The sequence below is a fragment of the Cajanus cajan genome, chromosome 4 (genome assembly GCF_000230855.2).
Source record: "Cajanus cajan strain Asha chromosome 4, NIPB_CcT2T_4, whole genome shotgun sequence".
Taxonomy (NCBI): domain Eukaryota; kingdom Viridiplantae; phylum Streptophyta; class Magnoliopsida; order Fabales; family Fabaceae; genus Cajanus; species Cajanus cajan.
This window is the reverse complement of record NC_138520.1, coordinates 11,829,956-11,853,193: the sequence shown is the minus strand read 5'-3', so window position 1 is coordinate 11,853,193 and position 23,238 is coordinate 11,829,956. Positions and strand designations below refer to the sequence as shown.

The 23,238-nt window shown below is 28.2% G+C and overlaps 1 protein-coding gene across 1 annotated transcript; it reads left to right on the top strand.

Moving 5' to 3' along the window:
- The first annotated feature begins 711 nt into the window (after window positions 1–711).
- On the top strand, window positions 712–2,650 carry LOC109812172 (protein VERNALIZATION 3). Its single transcript, XM_020376068.3, has 4 exons — window positions 712–993; window positions 1,181–1,242; window positions 1,344–1,384; window positions 2,221–2,650. Exons 1-4 carry the CDS (start codon window positions 793–795, stop codon window positions 2,442–2,444), a joined length of 528 nt encoding a protein of 175 aa, XP_020231657.1. The 5' UTR covers window positions 712–792; the 3' UTR covers window positions 2,445–2,650.
- Window positions 2,651–23,238: the final 20,588 nt, after the last annotated feature.

The following is a 23,238-nucleotide window of genomic DNA, read 5'->3' as shown; positions in this document are numbered from 1 at the left end:
GTTCTTCATTTTAGCAGGATAATTGAAAGGTCTATCCTTACTTTTCAGCTTTTTCCTGAAAAGAGATAAGAAAAAATCAAGTGGTGCAACCAACCTATTTGGAAATTAGAACCAGCTTGGAACTCCTTTACAACTAATTCATTCCACTTTTGAAAAGGTAAATTTAGAACCTTTACCTTGCAATTTTATAATGTACTAATCAATTATAAATGCTAGAATGTTGCTGGTGACTTGGGCATATGATTGATTTTTGGCAAATGAGGCAGCAAGGTTATTTTGCCTATTTCACAAATGTTAAATTAGTAGCATTGTCTTAAATAACACTCTGAATGATTACTGTTCCTTCATGATAAATGTTAAATTCTTTTGTGGAATTCTACCAAATAATATCCCAAAGGCTTTGTTAAAAGTATATAGCAGAAAAGAAAAATGCAATCCTATTCTTTTGTTATTGAATTGTAGGTAATTATGTAGTTAATTTTGAATTAACAGAACTATACACAGAGCATATAATTTTGATTTGAACAATGATAGGTCCTGTCATACGAATTGAATCACTTGGAATCTTGGATTGATGTTTAGTTAATTGATTTGATTTCTTGTGTGCTGTAGAGATAAAACCAAAAGCAATTTGATTGTTTTCTAGACAACAAAAGTGGGAATATCCCACCCCTAAGCTTTCACCCGCTATATATATCTCTAGCTCTTGGTGGATCAACGTTGTAGTACAAGTGTGTGTGACCCAAAGAAAAAATTGTATTTAGTATAGTGTGATTCATTGAAGTGTTAGGGATGGCTAGTGGTAGCAGAAATCCTCTTGTTGTTGGGCGTGTTATTGGAGAAGTAATAGACCCCTTTGAAAGTTCTATTCCTTTTAGGGTCACCTATGGCAATAGAGAAGTGAGCAATGGTTGTGAGTTTAAACCTTCACAAGTTGTCAAGCAACCCAGAGTGAGTGTTGGCGGAGATGACTTCAGGAACTTCCACACTATGGTAATTAATTACATTAGCTAGTTGTCATAGTATATTTATATATAGAACCAAATTTAGATAAAATATTATAAATATTGTTGGCATTGTTCTCCAATCAAAATTAAAATTTCAATGTGATACTATATTTAAGTTTTATTTATACACAAAGATTTCTAGATTCTATTTAATTTTGTTTCTTCTATTAAAGGTCTTAGTGGATCCTGATGCTCCTAGTCCAAGTAATCCCAATTGCAGGGAGTACCTTCATTGGTGAGTAAATTAGAACTATATACCATTAAGTGGTTAAACCAAATTTATAAGATATTTTAATAACATATGACTAACACTATTTTTTCAATGATTTTATATAGGTTGGTGACTGATATTCCAGCGACCACAGGGGCTAGTTTCGGTGTGTTAATATTTAATTTTACCCATTCACTTAAAATACATTTCCTTTTAATTATAAGTAAATTTAAAAATAAAAATAAAAATTCAACAATTCAATCTCAAGAACTCATCAAATGTACAGTGTAATGTAACATAATACTAATACATTTATATACCATCAGTGGAAGATCCAGAATCAGTAAAGGTATTAAATGCAGTGAGTTCAAAATATATAAAATATAAGATAAAATAAAAATTTAAAATACTTATCTGTAATGAGAAGAAAAAAAATTAAGACTGAGTTCAAATATAATATTTAAGAGATAAAATATAGACAATTTAAATGTTTATAAGTAATCGTTTTCAAATTGTGAGGTGCACATACACACCCTAATCATTATGTAGGTCCACTAGCATCATGGTTATATAGTACATTATTTATTTTAACATAAAATTTAACATTTTTAAGAGCCATAAAATAACATAAAATTTAACATTTTTAAGATTTATATATTAGTTTCATTTACAAAATCATGTAAATCGTTTGTCATCCAAGATATGGAGTATAAAAGTATTAGAATCATTTATGTGGACCATGTTTCTTGATACTTAAAATATAAATATAATCAATTTTATGCACCAAGTTAAAAATGATTCCATGAGGCATCAAATTCTAAATCACAACATACCCCAAAAGTATACAAATCTAATTCCAATTTTAAAAGAATCTAAGATCAAAATCCCCAATAGTGAAAGTGTAATATCAATTTCAAAGAATCGCTACACGACTGCTTATTAATAAGAAGAATCGAATGTGTGAGTAGTTTATGATTATAAGTTTGCATGATTTGTACGCAGGTAACGAGGTTGTAAGTTATGAAAGTCCACGACCCACGATGGGGATTCATCGTTTCGTATTTGTGTTGTTTCGTCAACAATATCGACAGAGGGTGTATGCTCCTGGATGGAGACAAAATTTCAATACTAGAGAATTTGCTGAACTTTACAATCTCGGATTACCAGTTGCTGCTGTCTTCTTCAACTGTCAGAGGGAAGCTGGCTCCGGTGGTAGGACATTTTGAAAACTTTATTGTATACCGAAAGTGCATCTAGCACCTTAATAGAAAAGTAATACACATATAATAACACACATCTCTAGGTCACATATGAATATGTACCCAAATTACTATATGTATCACTTTATGCTTATGTATACTTATACTTTTTTTTTTGGTGAATTATATGTACTTATATTAATACAAATAAAGTATTAAATATTTGAGTAGTACATATCAAATTCCTAAGCCTCCAACAGTGGAGCTTTGGAAGTTTGGCTAAGTGTCGAAGATTGGAAGTGTGACTTTCATATAGATTTGTTTAGACACTTCACAAAAATTCTTGAACAGTAAAACTAGCTTCCACCCTTTGGTAAGCTTTAAATAAAGAGAGAGGATAAAATGTCTTTCGTTTGTGAAAATAACACTGCAGCAAGAAAGATAAAAACGAAATTGTTAAGAATTATTCGCCAAATTTAATGAAGCACAAGAAACCTAAATTTAAAGTATGGGCCACCATTTGAGTAAATGCTTAAAAGTTGAGCAGATAATCAGTCATTCACACAAAAAGAATATGCTGTGGGTAATTAAGTTTATATATGAGACTCTTAATAAAAGTTTAAAATTTAAAAGTTAAACAAGTTAAATGTTTATTAACAGAATTTATTAAAATTGAAAAATAGTTTAAATAATCTCTTTAAAATACATGCAGAGATAACCTAGTTAAATTGAGAATGAAGAAAGAATAAAAAGATGATGTCGGTTGTAATTAGGTTTATCACATGGCATGGGGTAAAAGATTAGCTTGAATTTTAATAGAGATTTGATATAAATTTTGGTATATATATATATATATATATATATATATATATATATATATATATATATATAATATTTACTAAGATCGACATACATTTAATTGATTTGAGTAATACCTACGAAGAATATTTGGAATACACACAAAATTTACGAATTTGGATCATCTCATGCAATTTTCTCTCTCCAGCCTCTTTCCTACAACATTAATAGTCATTAGATATATCTAATGGCTCAAATTTAATCATTTAAGAAGTTACATTAATTATAAAATTAAATTTGAGCCATTAGATATATTCCATGGCTATTAATGTTGCAGGAGAGAGGTTGGAAAGAGAAAATTGCAGGAGAGGATCCAAATTCAAAATCTACACCTCATGCATAAATTATGCTATATAAAAACCACCGTTCACCATACTTTTATAAATGTTAAGATATACTTAATTTTAGTCCAATTAGTAGATAATCGCGTAATTTAAGTTTATTTAAGGGTTCGATTATAGACTATATACATGAAAAAGATTTTATTATAAGATTTAAAACCGATAAATAGTTGAGTCTTAAGCATATTGTCATTATTGTGAGAGTTCAATTCTTAGTAACATGTATGAAGGAAATTTTGTTGGAAGAAGTAAAATTCACTCTTTTTTTTTCAATATATCTAAGAGAAAAAAAAAAGTAGTTTCTTACTATCGCTTGAGAGATATTTTTCTGGAAAAAAGACAAAAACGAAGAATATGCAAAGTTCTTTATGCCTTAAAGGAATAGTATTTCAAAAATATCAGCGTATACTAGAAAAGTATTAAAATATTTTTAAATGGATTTTTACTTTTGATGGTTAATTATTCAAATAATAAATCATCTTTTTTACATATTGAATAATAAATAAACAAAATAAAATTCCTACATTACATGAATTAAGGGAGGACTAGTGCGATTAAAAAAATTAATTAATGTTTGAAAGGCCAATAATTACTATTTTTAAAATTTTATTTGAAAGGTTATTATTATTAGTATTAGTGAAAAGAAAAAAAGACACTTCGTATTTGGCTATCAAAATAATGAATAAATAAATAAATAATTACTCAATTAACTTTTAAAAAGTGAATTACTAGGAAAATACTATTTTACATCATCATTTTTACATCAGTTAACATAAAATCGATGTAGAAATAAAACAAGGTGGCATTTTTGTAAATAAACGTAAAAGATTAGTATATTTAGATCAGTTACACGTAAAAACGATGTAATATATGATGTTTTACATTGGTTATCTTAAGGACCTGTCTCAGGATGAACTGGTCCACAACTAAACCCTTTGTCCATTCTCACAAATCCCTAATCCTGTTCTCCTTCTACCTAATCGTTCTCTCACATGCAACCATCATTCGCCTACAACACTGTGAGGAAGCCGCCTCGCCGACTTCCGTCGCGCCGCCACCATTTGTCGCGCCGCCATGGAGCACGTGGTTGGACGGTTGCTCGATGGCCTCCCCCTAGAAGGCTTTGACTACGACTCCATCCTGGGACAATGCTGCAATATGTCGATCGACTTATTTGTTCAAATCCCAGTGGGCGTGGCCGGTCCTTTGCTCCTCGACGGGAAGGAGTACACCATTCCCATGGCCACCACCGAGGGATCGATGCCTCGTCGCCAGCACCAACCGTGGCCGCAAGGCCATTCATGCTTCCGGTGGCGCCTCCTCCATAGTCCTCCACGACACCATGACCAGAGCCCCTGTGGTTCGATTCTCCTCTGCCAAACGCGCCTCTGAGCTTAAATTCTACTTGGAAGACCCTCACAATTTCGATTCCCTCTTTGTCGCTTTCAACAAGTAATTTTTATTTTCATTTCACTTATTCTCTTTTTAATAAGTAACCATACTCCTAGTATATACTAGAAAAAGGAGCATTATTGCATAATCTTAATACTGTTGTATTATTAAATGGAGACATCGTTAGTTTTCTTGAAGAATTCATGTTTCTTTTCTTTGATTTGCAAGTTGCCCACAACTAATTTGATCTCAGATTATGCTGTCAATTGGAAATGTGGGCATGCCACTGATTTTAACATCAATAAATTGGAGATGCCTTAATAATTTTTCCTTTTCCCTTTAATGTTCACCTGATATTGATGGGACAAATATAAATTTTGCAAAGGTTTGCAGAGAAATTGAAAGAGCTATAAACTAAGGTGGATTAACTATCTAAGGCTAGGATTAAAGAGACAATTCTGGCCCCTCACCACATGTTAGGCAACAAGTATGCCACAAGAGTAAATTTTCTTTCACTTTTATCAGTTTTTATTAGTTTCAACTTTATGAGCAAGTTGGTATCTAGTAAGTAAATTTTTTAACTTTCAATCTAAAATATTGATCTAGACTTGTTAGGAATAGGTTTTAAATGTTAATTATGTTTTAATTAGTGTAAAATGATTCAAATATATAGAAACAATGATTTATCCAATTCAATGTTTGTGGCTTAAACTAGAGAAGGTAAAAGGATTATGAGTAGCTTCATCTTTAATTCTATTTTATAGAAGTAATTGGTCCTTTTAAAACAAAAAAAAATATACTTTGTCCATCCCTCCATCCTCCTAATGTCTTAAACATCATGGACTTCGGTGGTGAGGTATACTTCGTGTTATTTATAGATGAACTTTTATGGTTTGCAGTTAAATTTTTGATAATGAAAGTTGAATTCGGTTGGGATCTATTGTAGTGTATTTATCATTTACGTGTACCAAATATAAGTAGGATGTAGTGGTTTGGTGTTGTTTTCAATTCTTAGCAATTCAACAAGCATATTAAGAATGTGATTCTTCCATTCTACAATATAATATATAATTCTTTTATTTTATGTATTTATCATTTACGTAGGATACAGGGATTCTTAGCAATTCTAATTCAAAGGAAGAATATAATATATAATATAGAGTTCTATGTCTAAAAGTGAAAATTAAGAATGCATTGTGGCTATAGATTTCAGGCATCATTATATAATTATACTTGCTTTATATTTGTAGCATGTTATTTAACAAGCAAATAAAGTCTGATTCCAAATTGCTACTTTCACAGATATTTGTTCCATCAAATCCTTGTGGAGCTGAAACACTACCCCCTGGAATTATTGTATCAGAATCTGATTTTTATTTGCACAAATTATGGGGTGAACCAAGTGAGGTATGTTGACAAGCAATTACTTATGATGTGAAAAATTATCTGTAGTTTGTAGTTACTAAGTCTCATGTTGTACTATAAATATAAAATTGAAACAAACCCTTATTGCATCTCTCTCTCTCTCCCTTACCTGTTTGAGTGTTGTCTATTGTTGTAATGGTGGGTGTTATAGGAAAACAGAGAGCCACGTGTAACTATATTTCTTTCTTCCATGTGTAGTAGCTATATAGGATACAAATCAAAACTATGACCCTGACGCATGGTTTTCATGTCCATATTGGTTAGAGATGTGCACTTATCTCAATTGTGTCTTTATACAACTCTTATTCATGCATGAGACCATTGCATGTTAGTGCGTCAAGAGCCATGCATGTTGATAAGCTTGTGTGGATAGTGCTGACATGTTACATGTCTATTTCTTTGATATATTTCTTGCAAACAATCTAATGAAACCATGAATGTTGTAGGATTTAAAGAAAAAGCCAAAGTATTTTATTACATTCACTCACTACAAGAAAAAGTCAAATTTCCCACGGATTATTTCCCACGGACCAAAATCCGTCGGAAATTTCCCACGGATTTTTACATGAAGGAATTTCCGACGGAATTTCCGACGGATTTAAATCCGTGGGAAATTTTCGACGGAATTTCCCACGGATTTATATCCGTCTGAAATTTCTGACGGAATTTCCCACGGATTTAAATCCGTCTAAAATTTTTGACGAAGTTTCCCACGGATTAAAATCCGTCTGAAATTTCTGACGGAGTTTCCCACGTCTAAAATTATTAAATAAAATTTAAGCCAATTATTTTTCAAATGCAACCAATCCTAATCGCATCAATACACACAACAATGCACTATATAATGTTTTCATTATTATATGGGTGTTTTCAAAATATAAATAAGATAAATATAAATCAAAGTGTGTGAGGTATGACTTATATTACCTATATATAATTATATGTTTAGGTTATTATAAATTATAAACTAATTAGCGTAAATGTGTTTTTTGTTATTTATCTTGAAAAATACCAACACATGACGTTCAAATTTAAGAATAACACATCTTTTCTTTAATTTTTAAAAATCACTCATCTCTTTGAAAATAACGTTATTAATTAAATAAGGGGGAAAAAGTTAAATTATGTTCTGCAAATCATATATATGTATCTATCATTTATTTCTAAATTACATCCAATATGTCATTTTGATGAAAACTTTCATTGATCTTCAATTTTGAAAATAAGATTTTTTTCAATTCATTTTTAAAATTATTACTTAAATTTAATATATTTTTTTAAATCACAGTGTGCATGATATTTAAAATAAATTTCAAAAAAGTTGAAATAATGAAATAAGAGATCAAATCTCATTTAATTATTGATATTTGTATTAATAAATTATTTTCTCTTAATAGAATATAAACAATATTATCTTATATAAGTAGTTGTATGTGCCTCTTAAATAAATAAATAACAAAATTAATACTCACTTAAAAATTTGAGAAGAGATATATGTATGACGTTATTGAGAAAAACTTCAAGTAGGGGTTAATGAAATTTTTTCTAGATTAAATCTTCTTTATTTAAAACTTAAAAGATTAAAGTTAAAATAATTACACTAAATAATTATTTTTGTTCCTAATAACTGATTGATTTAAAAATCTCTTTAAGTTGTAGTAATTTCTTAAATTTACATTTTATTGATTTCTGAATTTTATATTTAAGTAAATCAGTAAAATACAAAGTAACAAGTATAAATATGAGTATTTAAAACTTCAATGAATCTATATATAGAAAGTAGAGATAAAGACAGAGAAAATGAATAGAAGAAAAATAGTTAAATATATAGTTGTTTGATTATCTATAGTAATAGATAAAGGGAAATATATGTCATCTTGTAACTGATTTTGTCTAATTTTATTTGTAATAATATGATTATATATTTAAATAGTTGAATTTTAATAATTTTTAAGTATATTTTTGTCTTTTCACTTAAAATATTTGAATTTCTATATTTTAATTTGAATTATTTTTTAAGTATATTTTTGTCTTTTTGTCTTAAATTTTTGAATTTCTATATTTTAATTTTAATAATTTTTATTTCTATTATTTATTAATTCTTTTCATTTTAAATATTTTATAACATTAATAAAATTTTATAATTTTAATCTCTCTAATTTTATCTTACTTTTTATTTTATAAATATAATTTGGATTATTCATTTTATAATTAAATTAAATTTTTTAAATTTTTTCTGAGTTTACATTCTAAGAATGTATTGAAATTCCTCAATATTTGATTATTAGATAGCAACAACATGGATATTCTGATTATTAGACATTATGTTATAATTCTACTACTGATCGTACTATATGTTATTTTTAAATTTGAACTCCTAAACTTTATTTGTTATGTATGACATTTTATTTTATATGAATGAATTTGTTTTGATTTACATAATTATGATTGATTTAATATCTTTAAATAGGATAATTATTTAATAAAATTTTAAATTTAAAAAAAAATAATTTTTCACAGAATTTCTCACGGATTTCCCACGGATTTATCCGTGGGTAATTTCCCACGGATAAATCCGTGGGAAATCCGTGGAAAATTCTGTGAAAAATTATTTTTTTTAAATTCAAAATTGAGGAGTTTCAATACATTATTAGAATGTAAACTCATAAAAAATTTAAAAAAATTAATTTAATTATAAAATAAATAATCTAAATTATATTTATAAAATAAAAAGTAAGATAAAATTAGAGAGATTAAAATTATAAAATTTTAATAATGTTATAAAACATTAAAAAAGAAAAGAATTAATAAATAATAGAAATAAAAAATTATTTAAATTACAATATAGAAATTCAAAAATTTAAGACAAAAAGACAAAAATATACTTAAAAATAATTCAAATTAAAATATGGAAATTCAAATATTTTAAGTGAAAAGACAAAAATATACTTAAAAAATTATTAAAATTAAATTATTTAAATATATAATCATATTATTGCAAATAAAATTAGAATATATAAAATAAAAATCATTTAAGGGTATGATTATCTATTATTTTTTAGACAAAATCAGTTACAAGATGAAGTATAACTTTATATTAAATGTGAATTTTGTAAATTCAACCGTTAAATTAAAAATATTTTACTCTTAAATCATATATACAAAATGTTATATTAATCGAAGATGATTTCTTATAAAACAAAATTAAATCTGTTGAAAAATTTATATTTTCGATGAGAAATTTTTTTGTAGGAAAAGCTATATTATTGATGAAATATTTCAGACAAATTTATATTTGTCGAAAATGTAAGAACTGGTTTTAAATTTGATATGAAAATATTATGATATTATTAGATAAGATTTTAAGTTAGTATTTTATTAATAGTTGATAATTAAAAAATAAAACAAGGATAAATACATTTTTGAATTTTATATGTTTGATTTAAGATAACTTATAAAATAACTCTTTGGTAAAGTTATTCCGCTCAGTAACTCATGGCGTGTGTTAAATTTTATCGATCTAATTAATTGTTAAATTAAAAGTTACTAAATTTTACTAATAATTAATATAAAAAATTAATTAGTTTTGGAATAAATTATTTGTGAATTAACAATATAATTGAAACATTAATTATTTTAAATTATTTAACTAAAATCTTATTGACAATTTACTATATGATCTTAATATTTTTGTATAATTAATATCTGGTTTTACTATATGATCTTAATATGTTTGTATAACTAATATCTGATTTTAAATTTGATATGAGAATATTATATATAATTAGATAAGATTTTAAGTTAGTATTTTATTAATAGTTGATAATTAGAAGAAAAAAAACAAGGATAAATACATTTTTTGAATTTTATATGTTTGATTTAAGGTAAATAAATATATTAAATTAATTAATAATTTATTTAAAATATTAAAATTTAATTTATAAGTATGTATTAAATAAATATTTATAATTTTTTAAATTATATTATCATTATAAATTATAAAATTAAATAATTTAAATTATAATTTTAAATAAAAATAAGTAGACGTTAATTATAAAAGTAAGTACATATAAATAAATAATAATTAAATATATTATTATTATTAATTATTATTATTTGTAATATAAAATTATTATATATTATTATTATAGTACAAATATGAGATTGTATATTTGAGAATGACTTAAATGAATTAATTTGTACAAGTTATACTGACAACATACATATACATTTCGGTAGCTTACTCATAAGAACTTCACAGTTAAGCGTGCTTGACCTGGAGTAGTACAGGGATGGGTGACCTTCTGGGAAGTTTCTCAGAAATTGCACAAGTAAGGATAAAACACACTAAACAATGAAATATCGTGAAATAGAACCCTTGAGAGGCCAAATATGAGGGTTGTTACATTAATAAATTTATTAAAATTAAAAAAAATTATAATTTTCGGGTAATTTCCCACGGATTTATCCGTGGGAAATTACCCACGGATAAATCCGTGGGAAAGTTACCCACGGATTAAAATCCGTGGGTAAATTTCAGACGACCAATTTACCGACGGATTAGTGTCCGTCGGTAATCCGTCGGAAATGCCTCATTACCCACGGATTTTGGGCATTTCCCACAGATTTTTGCCGTCTGAAATACCGAGTTTTCTTGTAGTGACTATTGGTTATGAACAGAGGCATAATATCAATGCTACAATGAAAAATGTTATATATAGAGATTGACTACTCTCATATATATGAATTTATTTGTATATTTACCATTTCGTATTTTCTTCAAAATTTCTGATTGTGAAATCGTTATGTAGTTTTTTGATGATTTTGCAATTCTTTTCTTTCATTATGATGGTCAGACTAGTGAATGGGATGCAATCCATATTAGTGCAAGGAAACAAACAAAATAGTATAACAATTCTTCTTTTGTTTTTATTTGTATGTTAATATAGAGGAATTATATAATAGATCAATCACATACTTTATTTTGTTATTAACCAGTATCAACAATCACATGTGGCTTACATTTCTCAAATCATGGCACAACTCACAAGTACAAGAAAGCTTTAAAGAGAGAGCAATAACACAAAAATTAAAGGTGATAATTCTCTTCTCATACTATTCTATTTTTACATACTTTTCTTTATTGTTCCTTTATTTTTATAGGAATATCTTCTTAATATGATTTTCTATTTTTACATTTTTTTTATTGTAGTAGAGGTAACTCCATTGATTTACACTAACAATTAATGTCTAGATTTGAATACCCATCATTACAAAAGATAAAGCATTATTATTGTATTATTCAATCAATCTAAATTGTTACAAAAGATCCTTTATATACTGAAAAATAGATGCTGAAAATACTAGGTGTTGACTTTACTTTTCATGTATGATTGCCAACTATCAAGAGTTGGTTAACAGACAGAAAAAATAGGCAAGCTACAAAACCAATTGTTAAATATCTAAATATAGAGTTTTGTACTCTTATAGTTTTCCATCCAATATAATTTGGTGACTCAGACAATTTAAAATTGTCTAGAACTTAGTTTTGTATGTAAATTACATAATCTGCTTAGAGAGAGAGGCTTAGTCAGTAGGTTTGATGGCTGATCCTAAACAAGAATGTTATACTTATGTAAGGTTTTGATGAGAACCTTTTCTCTGACAAAGATGAGATATAACTCCATATGCTTAATTTTTTATGAGAACCTTATTGTAATTACTAAGGTAATTATTAGGATCCTAGGCTTAGTAGTTGAAAGTTTCATATGCTTCTAATTCTTGGAATCTACTAATTGGGAATTTAAACATTCACCAACTTGAGCTATATCAGCCTGGAACTGCATGCTGCCAACTTCTCCATTTGGGTTAGGAATAACAACAATTAAGGTCTATTGTTGTATATCATGAGTAGATGATCCAACTCCATCATTTCAAACAGGAATATTAGCCATCAAGTTAGCAGCTAATCCAGAATTATCAATAGAAATAACAGTCACCACTGATTTAACCAAAATCATTAGCCACCTTATATAAGTTTCTCTTTGAAGTCTCTATTTTTTGAATTTGTGGTTGTCGTTACTTGTTACTTATATCGAGTAAAAGGAATCTTTTTAGCATTCTTATCTACCTTAGAATGTGTAGTTCTTCTCTCTTGAATAAAATGTTACTATATTTTTCACCCTTATTCTTGGATTCTTTGTTAAAAATGAAAGAACCTAGTTATAGGGAAAGAAAACTTGATCAGAGAACCTGAAAACCATTTTTTGTATTATTATTCAATTAATCTTTGAAATTATGGTCCATTATGGAATGGTTATATATTTGTATTCTTTCCCTCCATCTCTTTAGTGGCTATATGGCTAGTTTTTTTCATGTGATATCTTGTTATGATTTACAACGATCATGTTATATTGTAAGCCAACAATTCCATGTTAACTATAATACCTTGTTTATTTGGCAGGTAGAAGATTTTAAGGACCCAGATGTACATCATTAACTTATTCTGCATCTATTTAGATTGTTTCCAGGGCAAACAATTAGTCTCGAGAAAACTATAGACCTCTGTAAGGCTATGGAAACAAGTCTAATTAAAAGAGGTCTTTTATGAGAACTTTAATTAAGAGCTAAACTTTTTTAAGAGATAATAGTTATTTTTTCTTACAATATGTATGGAACCACATCTCTTATTCTTTATTATGTTAAAATTTCATATGCTTAGATGAACTGAGCCCCATATGTAATATTAATATCTCATTGGAAGGCATTTGTATAAAATATTGTCTAATGGTATCATGTGTTTATTCCTTATGAATAGATAAAATGATTTTATGTGTTGAGACTTAGAAAACTTTCAAAGATTCATGAGTTTTAGGTGGGTGAGAATAAAAGAATAGAAGAATCATGAATTTAAGTGAGTGGAAGAATAAAAGAATCATGAGTTTTACATTTTATGATTTTTTTATCTTTCTCAATATTGTTGATATTTTAATTTATTTTCTATCATTATAATGTTATTACTAATATTTTATGTGTGCAAAATTTGTTTTCACAATTTTCTATCATTAAGTTTTATTTTCATTTCTACCAATTGACATTGCTTTTACTTAATAATTTCTTAAGATTTTCTACTTGTACTAGTCATAAGGAGAAAGTTTTTTTTTTTTTTTTTTTTTTTTTAATTTTTCCTCATTCTTTTTAATTATTTTTTCACCATAAAGTGTATTAGTTCATTCTAGAGGCAAATGACTTCAATGATTAGTACTTAAAAATGTCATGTTATATATAAGAGATTTTGGGATAATTGATATAGAATTGCCTATAAAGCTTTCTACGATGTAGAATAATGTATATTTTACATTAGTTCTATCAATAACTGATGTAGAATATGACATATTTTACATCGGTTCTATCAATAACTGATGTAGAATATGACATATTTTACATCAGTTATGTTAATAACCGATGTAGAATATTTGTCAATAACCGATATAGAAATGAGACTTTTTACATCGGTTTAAAAATCGATGTAAAAAGTCTTACACTTTCTACATCGCCTAAATCTACATCGTTTTCAAAATCGATGTAAAATGTCTAAAAAAAACCGATGTAAAATGTGCCTTCTGTAGTAGGAAATAGTTGAATAAGTTAGTTAAGAGGATAGAAAAGTTTAAAAAATATGGACACCAAATCATAATATTATATTTTTTATTAATATTATAAATTATAGATCATTATTATTATTAATTTATTATTTTACTATGTTTAAATCTTATTTGAAAGAATATTTTTATCTTATACAAGTAATTAAATAAAAAAATAAAGGCTAATAATATATACTTTAATATAAATATTATTACATGTTAATTATTATGTTATTTACTTAATAAAAATTCATGGTCATCATAATAATTTTAAAGATTAATAGATAAACATTTAAAATGAGACTAAAATTATAAATTTTTAAAAAAAGAGATTAAAATTATAAAATTAAAAATTTGAAATATAATATTATTTATTTAACTGTGAACAAATAATTCAACAGGAACAAAAGAAAGAAGAAACATCTTTAAGATGCTACCGCATTCGTGTTATCTTAATTTGCTCATCGAAAGAATCGTATATATGTGTGTCATAACTCAGACGAGAAACATGAACAGGTTCCAAAAGGATGAAGGAAGTTAAAAGGGAACCATCAAACTCAATATTCGAGCTTGGTTCAGGGCCAATGCTCTTTCGGTCTCCAATTAAAAGGGAAAATCATTTTTGAAGAGTTTTCGTCAAATGATGAACATATCTTATTCACATGTGGCTACGTTTTAATTTTAACATAATGTCAGATTCCTGATCTCTTTTAGCTATCATGGGGGAGCCCCACAGTAGATAAACAAATTGAGGACATAATGCAAAGATGATGTTCCAACCAATAGCAGGTTAGTTTGTGACGAGATAACAGAATTATTCCATGATACTAAATGTTTTCTAGTAAATCAATGCTAGCTTCCACTTTCAACGCATCATTTTCATTTGAAATTAAAACGAATAAATACTTGATTTAGCCTCTGAAAGATGGTGGAGACGATGACCAGATCTTTGAAGGATTTTTTTCAATACTAAAAATCTCTAAATTTTGACTTCGTTATATAAATTAGTTCTTACAATAAACTTAATTATTAATTTTGTTAGTTTTATGACTAGTCAATAGTTAGTTTTTTGAAGATTATTCTCTCTTCTTATCACTTAATATATATTATAATGCAAAATTTTAGTACTATTATCTTAAATATTCACTTTATATAGTTGTAAAGTTTCCATATAATTAAAGATTATTTAATATAGAAAAACTTAATTACAGAAAATTTTACAAAATCCAACAACAACCTCCTATTTTAATGAGAATACTCATATTAAATGATTAGAAGAAAGGATAAATATTAACATGACAATCAACCATTAACTAATAATGAGACAAATAAAATTAGTAACTTAGTATGATAAAACAATTAACTTATATATAGAAGATAAAATTTGGAGATCTATATCTCATAAAAAAAATATCCCTTAAAAATTTATCACATACTTTTATTATATTTTAGTGACCAAATTAATTAGGTGTTTGCTCAAATATTAAAACTTAGTCAATTAATGTTTAATTTTGTATCGCTTTTAACAAACATACATCTACATGGTTAACTTTAATGTCTAATGGATGATAGAACAATAACTTTTACAAAGTAAAACGCGCGTAATAAATGAAAATGCACTTTACTGATTATCATATAAATGCGTACAGTGAGAAAGAGTCAAATTTGACATGCACACATATATTAACCTTTCTATTTTAAATATTATATAATATATTAAAAATAAGTTAAAATATAAATTTTTTAAAATATTATTAACTTTACTTTTTAGTTCTTATAATTTAAAATAATTCTTTTAGTCTTATATTTATACTTTTTTAATTCTTTTTTAGTCTTTTATTAATTTTTTTGTAATGTTGTTTTAGTGTAAGTGATGTTGACTTATTAAATTCATGTGATAATGATGTATTTAATTTTATGAACAATGGTGTGTCATTTAATGATTTATTACACATGAATTTGATCGATTATTTAATCATATTCAATCATATCAAATATTGTTTGATATCCAAACTCATCATTTTTTTCTCCCAAATAATTATGGTATATTTGGATGGGAAAATTTAGAAATTTAAAGAATTTGAATTTCTTAGATTTTGAATTACTTTGATTTCAATTTTCATCACTTTTAAATGTTTTATTTGGAAAAATCAATTCAAAATTTTTAGTTTGGATAAAGTACTTTAATTTTCTATCACGGTTAAAAATGATTATATATATATATATATATATATATTTTGAGATTTTAAGGTTGAATTAATAAAAATAAATATTATCTAACTTTTTAAATATTTGATAGCTTTAAAAATTAATATTAGATAATTTTTAATAATTTAACAAATATATTTAAATATTCAATAATTAATAAAATTATTGACATTTTTTTATGTTCTTTTGAAAGAGAGGAGAGGGAGGTAAGAGAAAAAGAAAAAAGAAAAAAAAGAGGAGAGAAGACATAATAGAAAGAGGGAGAGATGAAGAGAAAAGAGAAATAAGAGAAAGAAAGAAAGGGAGAGGAGAGAGAGAGAATGAGAGATGGAAGAAAAAGAGAGCCAAAAGGAAAGAGATAGGAAAGAGAGGATTAAAAAGATAAAAAGATATATAGGTGAGATAAGAAAGAAAAATATGAAAATTTTCAAATTTTTAATTTTTTTAGAGAATTTTGAGATTCTACTATTTTAAGGAGTTTCACAAATACTTAGAATTCAATTTTTCTTTTTTTGCAAATTCTTCATCCAAACAAAGTATTTTTACCTCAAGACATTTAAAATTTTTCAAAAAAATGAGTTATTTCGTTTAAATTTTTTATCCAAACACATTGTTAGGGTTTTGTACACAATCATTAGCAATTTGACCACTCATCTAGATCATATTGAATCCTAGTAAATATTGACTGTCATTCGAACTCTTCATTTTTTTCCTCACGTACAAACTATTAAATGACACATTATTATCCACAAAATCTAATACATCATTACCACATGAATTTAAAAAATTCACATCACTCATACAAAAATGACATTATAAAGAAATTAATGGCATTGACTAATTAAAAAGATTAATAAATATAGAGATTAAAAGGTAAAGTAAATGAAACTATCAGGACTAAAAAGATTTTGCTAACATTAATAATAAAGTATGCAATAAATTATCGATTTTTTTTAATTATATGAAATATCATAAACTTATCACATTTTATAAGAACTTAATATATGACTCATTTTAAAAAATATAAATTAATTAAATTAAAAATGACACATGTTTATTGTTAGTTTCGTTGAAATCAATAAACAAATTTGACAAAATAGTGGTGGTGTCTATCATTTTTAAGTTTACCTTTCTTAAATTTGCTCCCAAACTCATCCTGTCTTTTACAAAGTTAGGGATGAGAATAGCCAAACCATATTGGCCCTTAGCCTGCCTATTGTTATGCTAGCTAGTCATAACTACTACTCTTTGGTAGTGATAAATATTAATGACTATTCTTCTAGATGTATATATAAATAGTTTCTTGAACACAAATAAAATGTATATCATGAATCATTAAGGTTGACCTAAGAATAAGGAGATTAGGGTAATATACAGTCTTAAATTTGAATTTCGTAACTATTATTGTACACACAAAAAACAAATATCATGAATTTAAAAAAGTAAGCTAAAAAAATTCAAAAATCAAACGGATCTTAAGATAGAATGCATTAAAAGTAATTATTAACATCTTATATATATATACAATATTTATTAAATATTTTATTTTATTATTCTTAATTAAATAATGAGTATTTCGAAATGTTTTGGCCAAAAAATAATAAAGGGTTTAGAAAAAAAAAAGAGTTTAGTGAATTGATGTGTTTTTCTTTTTTAAAAAAAACAAGTGTTAGATTTTTGTCTTTGTGAGTCCAAGTCATCCTTAAACTATTAGGATTTTTAAGACTTTCTATTTCCCTACAATTATTATTTTTCTTTTGGGAAACATTTATATTGTTAGAACCATGGACAAAGAAGTAAGACATTTGAGGAGTAGATTGTTGTTGTATCCTTGCCTTCGTGAAATTTTCTTTTCAGGTAAAAAGAGTATGAGTTATCTTCCTTACGGGCAGGAACTGAATTGAGGGTAGCATGATTGACACTCAATTCCATAGGTGTGTTGTGCGAATAAACTATGTTGAGAGGGAAATGTCCACCTTATGTGCATCATAATCCCAATGGAGATTAGCCACTACTTCTAGTAATGGACTTTGTACCTATACCATGATTACTAAAAATTGATTGCGAATACCTTAAAGCATTGAATTATTGTTATAACTGATTCATTTAATTATTTGACCTATTAATTTTTGTTGAATTTGAAGTTCTTGAGAAAATTAGGGTTTTGGTGATGGATGAGTGATTCTTGAAATAATTGTGTATGTGTATTTTTCCTCGTAAAGTTATGCTAGTATGTTGTGTTAAACCCTTATAAGAGTGTCATGGTTGATTTGGAGTCTATTTGGTACAAACTTAGAAATGCTTTCGAGAGTTTTTCTACTAAAAATATTTTTATTTCCAGTAAAAAAAACTCTAAAAAAATCTTTTATCTTGTATATCTTGTAGACACTAGATTGCATCCGAGTTACCCCTTCCAAGATCGAGAGGCCTCTAGAATGAAAAGAGCAGCCCTTGAGGGCCTGATAAGGCATTGAAATGGACCGAGACAAAACCCGAGAGGCCCAAAAGATGCCACAACATGCAAAACCCTAATTGTAGCGCGGAACGGTCATTCCTAACCTCAGAATGACCTTTCCCAAATCAAAAAATGAACTAAAACCCTAGTTTGGAATGCCAATTCCAACTAGGCATTTTTGAATGTTTTTTTGAGGTGCAAATGGTTGTTCCGGTGTTGGGAACGATTGTTCCCCTTCCTTGGGTGCTTATATAAGCGTGCCCAAGGCTCATTCTCCAACACTTCGCACACACAAAACAAATACTTATCAGATTTAAATTTCTCTCTCCCTCTGTAAATTTTTGAGTGATTGTGAGATTTTTTATAGAGTGAAAGGCTGCCAAAATGTGCCATTGTATGAATTCTTGAAGATTCTTCTATAAAAGCTCACTCTGGAGGTTTTAATTCTCTCTCTTTTCTTCCCTTTTTTCTTTTACTTGCCTTTACAACCCTGTTCCCATGAAATGAGTTAAAAATCATAGGTAATAAGTGTTTAAATGGCTAAGAATAAGGTTTTATCCACAATCCTATTTGCATGCAATTAACAATTATGATGTCGATCACGTTCTATAAATTAATGTAAATTATTGTATGATTAATAAAATAAAAGGGCTAAAAATTTAATTGTAATTGTTATCATGCTAAATTTATCATAGGGTACCGTGTTAGGGCATCATGGGGTGCCTAATACATTCCTCACACGTAACCAATCCCTGAACCTGATTCTAGCTATGAGGGCCATAATTAATTTTTGAAAACCTTTTTTCTTTTTTTTATGTTTTGAGTAAAATATCACTGGTGACTCCTTCAAACCTTTTCAAAAACCATTGTTAAAGGTTTAGTCCGATTTTTGAGTATTCCAAAATTGATGAGGTTTTCAAAACAAAGTCCAAACCATCTGTGAGCAAGATTAGAATTTTTTGGGTTCTGACATATCCAAACAAGCTTTTAGTTGAAGTAGTGCTTTAAGAAACCCAAAGTGGATAGCAATCCCACAACCGCGTTTGAATTTATACCTTATGTATATACTTGCAAAGACATTGTGAAGAAAAACAACCCTGACATGCCTTAAAAATAGGTGTTGAATGAGAATAATAAGACTTTCTTACAATAACTTTAAGAACAAATTGTGAATGAAGATATTATTTTTGATATGTAACACCTTATTTTATCCTAAGATAATATTTATTTAATTATTCTTTAGTAAATAGTTTATTTGGATTTTTAATTAAATAATAGTGATGGAAACCTAATCCCCAAGGTTTCCTTTAGAAGAAATAAGATCAAAAAGGGTGAAGGTTGATGAAGGACCATCCATAGGAAGCTCACACTTTAAAGTCATTAAACCTTTAATATGGTCCATGGTTAGGAGGCTTGATGAGGCTTCTACATAGGTGTAGACACCCAATTTCGTCTGGGGGCATACAAATAAGGAAATGGACTTCCACTATCAAAGAAAAAGAGATCCCAAGTATAGAAACAACAGGACATAACATCAGAAGGCCTAAAGCCCAAACAAGTTGGTTTTAGTAGCCTAGAACGGGTTGTTCCAAAATCGGAACGGGTCGTTCCAAGTTCTTAAAAAGGCCTAAAACCCATGTTTGGAACGGGCCGTTCCAGCATAGTTTGTCATGAGTTAAATTCTAATCTAGAACGGACCGTTCTAGATTCAAAATTTACTCTCAACAGACTAGTCCAGAACGGGCCGTTATGAATCCGAAACGGGTCGTTCTGGCCATTTCTAGTGTCTATAAATAGTACACTCAAACACTGTACTCGGGGCCAGAAAATTTCATCTAAGACTCCTTAGAGCTCGAAAATTCTCTCTCTCCCTCCTATTGTATTTCTTGAGATTTATGAAGCATTTGTGTAGTGTGAAAGGTTGTCACAAAGCACATAGAATTTCCATTTTTGAAGATCTAACAAAGCTTGCTACGAGGTATTTCAATCAATCTTCTTCTCTCTTTTATTTCTCATCTTTAATAGACATTGTTATAACAAAAGCAATCATGTACACATTTTAGGGTCAATTGTGTATTTTAAATTTCAAGCATGTAAATAACCATTAATAAAGGGGGTTAAATATTTAACTTATTAATTCTTTCTATGCTAACTTCATCATAAGGGTACCGATTGAGGGCGTTGTAGGGGTACTTAATACCTTCCCTACACGTAACTGACTCCCGAACCCAATTTTGGTTATCAAGGCCATTATTGGACTTTCGAAAACCTTTTGTTTTTCTAATGTTTTGAGTAAAACATTGGTGGCGACTCCTAAGAACCTATTTTCAAAACCATTACTTAGGGATTAGTCTGGTCTTCGAGCATTCCTTAATTGATGAGATTTTCAAAAGGATGTTTAAACCATAGGTCACAAGATTAGAAATTTTCGGGTTGCGACAATAGGAGGTGCTTCTTAGACTTATGCTCTATATGAGCATTGAGTATGATTCCTTTTTTTAGTCTTATAGTCTCTATTGTACATAGCTTGTATAGTTTGAGTTCTTTTACCTTGTATATAGTAGATACATGTATAGGCTTATTTTACCTTTGTATTTGTAAGGCACCTTTATCTTTCTTTGTAAATCATACCCTTAGGATTTTAAGGTATGTTTCTTGGAGAATTTTTACTTCATTTGACCTTGTATTAAGGATCATAGATTTTCATATTTTTAGTTTTAGTATTGGGGTATCAAGTAGCAAATGTGTAGGTGAAGCTAGTAATTGGGTATTTAGTCTACCTAGGCCAAATTTTACATATTAGGCTTATTTTTCTACATTTGATCCAAGGAATTGATTTAGCTAGGTCTCACCATCATTTGGTGAACCTAAATAAACCAATTCCATGTTTTTGGATTTGATTAAATGAAGAAAAATAAACTTGGGTGCCCATCCTCCTTCTTGGCCAAATTTTAGTCTAGCTTCTCCAACACACCTTGCCACTTGCCTTGCCAAGGGGACAAGGTGACACTTGGCACTCGTTGATTTGACTCTACTAGATCTAAGTGTCTCCTCTTTGTCTCCTAGGAGACAAGGTGACACTTGGTATTATATGATTAGCTCATCTAGATTTAAGTGTTCTTACCTTGACTTTATCGTGTCTAGCTTGCTCTACAAGCTTCTCCACCACTATATATAGGTTCTATTACATGTAAAACTCACTTTTGATGCATGTTATGAGATTTGGCCAAGTTATTCTCTCTGAATTCTATCTTTCAAAAGTATAAATTCTCTCTTTGATTTGCTTCTATTTCTCTTATCCTCTTCTTAAGAGTGTGGTAAGAGTTGAAGTGATTTATCTTCTACCTTGAAGTGACACTACTTGAAGAAAGTTCTTCACCTTCTAAGGTGAAACCAGAGGTCTCTACCTCTAGTAGAGACCTTAAAGAAGCTTGAGGAGTGTCAAGAAGCAAAAGATCTAGGTAGGATAGGCGGCCAAGCTTATTTTTCTTAATTTAATCCAATCCAAAAACATGGAGTTGGTTTATTTAGGTTCACCAAGTGATGGTGAGACCTAGATAAATCAATTCATTGGATTAAATGGAGAAGAACAAGCCTAATATGTAAAATTTGGCCTAGGCCCACTAAAGGCCCAATTACTAGCTTTACCTACACATTTGCTACTTACTATCATACTACTAAAACTAAAATTATGAAAATCTATGACCCTTAATACAAGGTCAAATTAAGTAAAAGTTTCCAAGCAACATACCCTAAAATCCTAAGGGTATGACCTACAAAGAAAGATAAAGGTGCATTACAAATGCAAAGGAAAAATAAGCCTATACATGTATATACTATATACAACGTAAAAAAACATACAAGCTATGTACAATAGAGACTATGAGACTAAAAAGAAGAATCATACTCAATATTCATATAGAGAATAGGTTTAAGAAGCACCTCTTTTGTAGAAGCCTCCTCAAGTCTCCTAACCATGGACCTTGTTAAAGGTTCAATGGCTTTCAAGTGTGAGCTTCCTTTGGATGGTCCTCTATCAACCTTCACCCTTCTTGGTCTTATCTTTTTCAAAGGAAACCGTGGGAAGTAGGTTTCCATGCCTTGTATTTTGAAATCAATGGGCTAAAAAGTGGGTTTTAATGAAAAAAAGGGGCAAATGCGTATTGTTAAAAAGAAGTTAAGATTCAGTATCTATAAGCATAATTTTCTCATTAGAGTTTATAAGACATAGTCTTCCACAATACTATCTTGTTTATTTTTTACCTTTTCGGAACCCTGGTGCCATAAAAAATATAAGCGAATGAATGTAAAGGTTGAGAAGCGAAGCGTTGTCGGAACCTTTCCTTGCAAGAACATTTTCCAAGTAAGGGAGGGTGAGTTGCCTTGTTCATGAGTATGGACCAAATTGTTGATAATTGAGTTTTCTCTCAACCCCATAGGTTTTTAATTGTATGTCTTTTATGTGGGTAACAAGTACCTTAAAGCTCTTAGTTTTATGT

Excerpts from the sequence above, each read along its gene's own strand:
- LOC109812172 (XM_020376068.3), top strand. The coding sequence starts at position 793 with ATGGCTAGTGGTAGCAGAAATCCTCTTGTTGTTGGGCGTGTTATTGGA. Across the intron at positions 1,243-1,343 it reads TGCAGGGAGTACCTTCATTG|GTTGGTGACTGATATTCCAG; the intron begins GTGAGTAAATTA and ends GATTTTATATAG. Across the intron at positions 1,385-2,220 it reads GACCACAGGGGCTAGTTTCG|GTAACGAGGTTGTAAGTTAT; the intron begins GTGTGTTAATAT and ends ATTTGTACGCAG.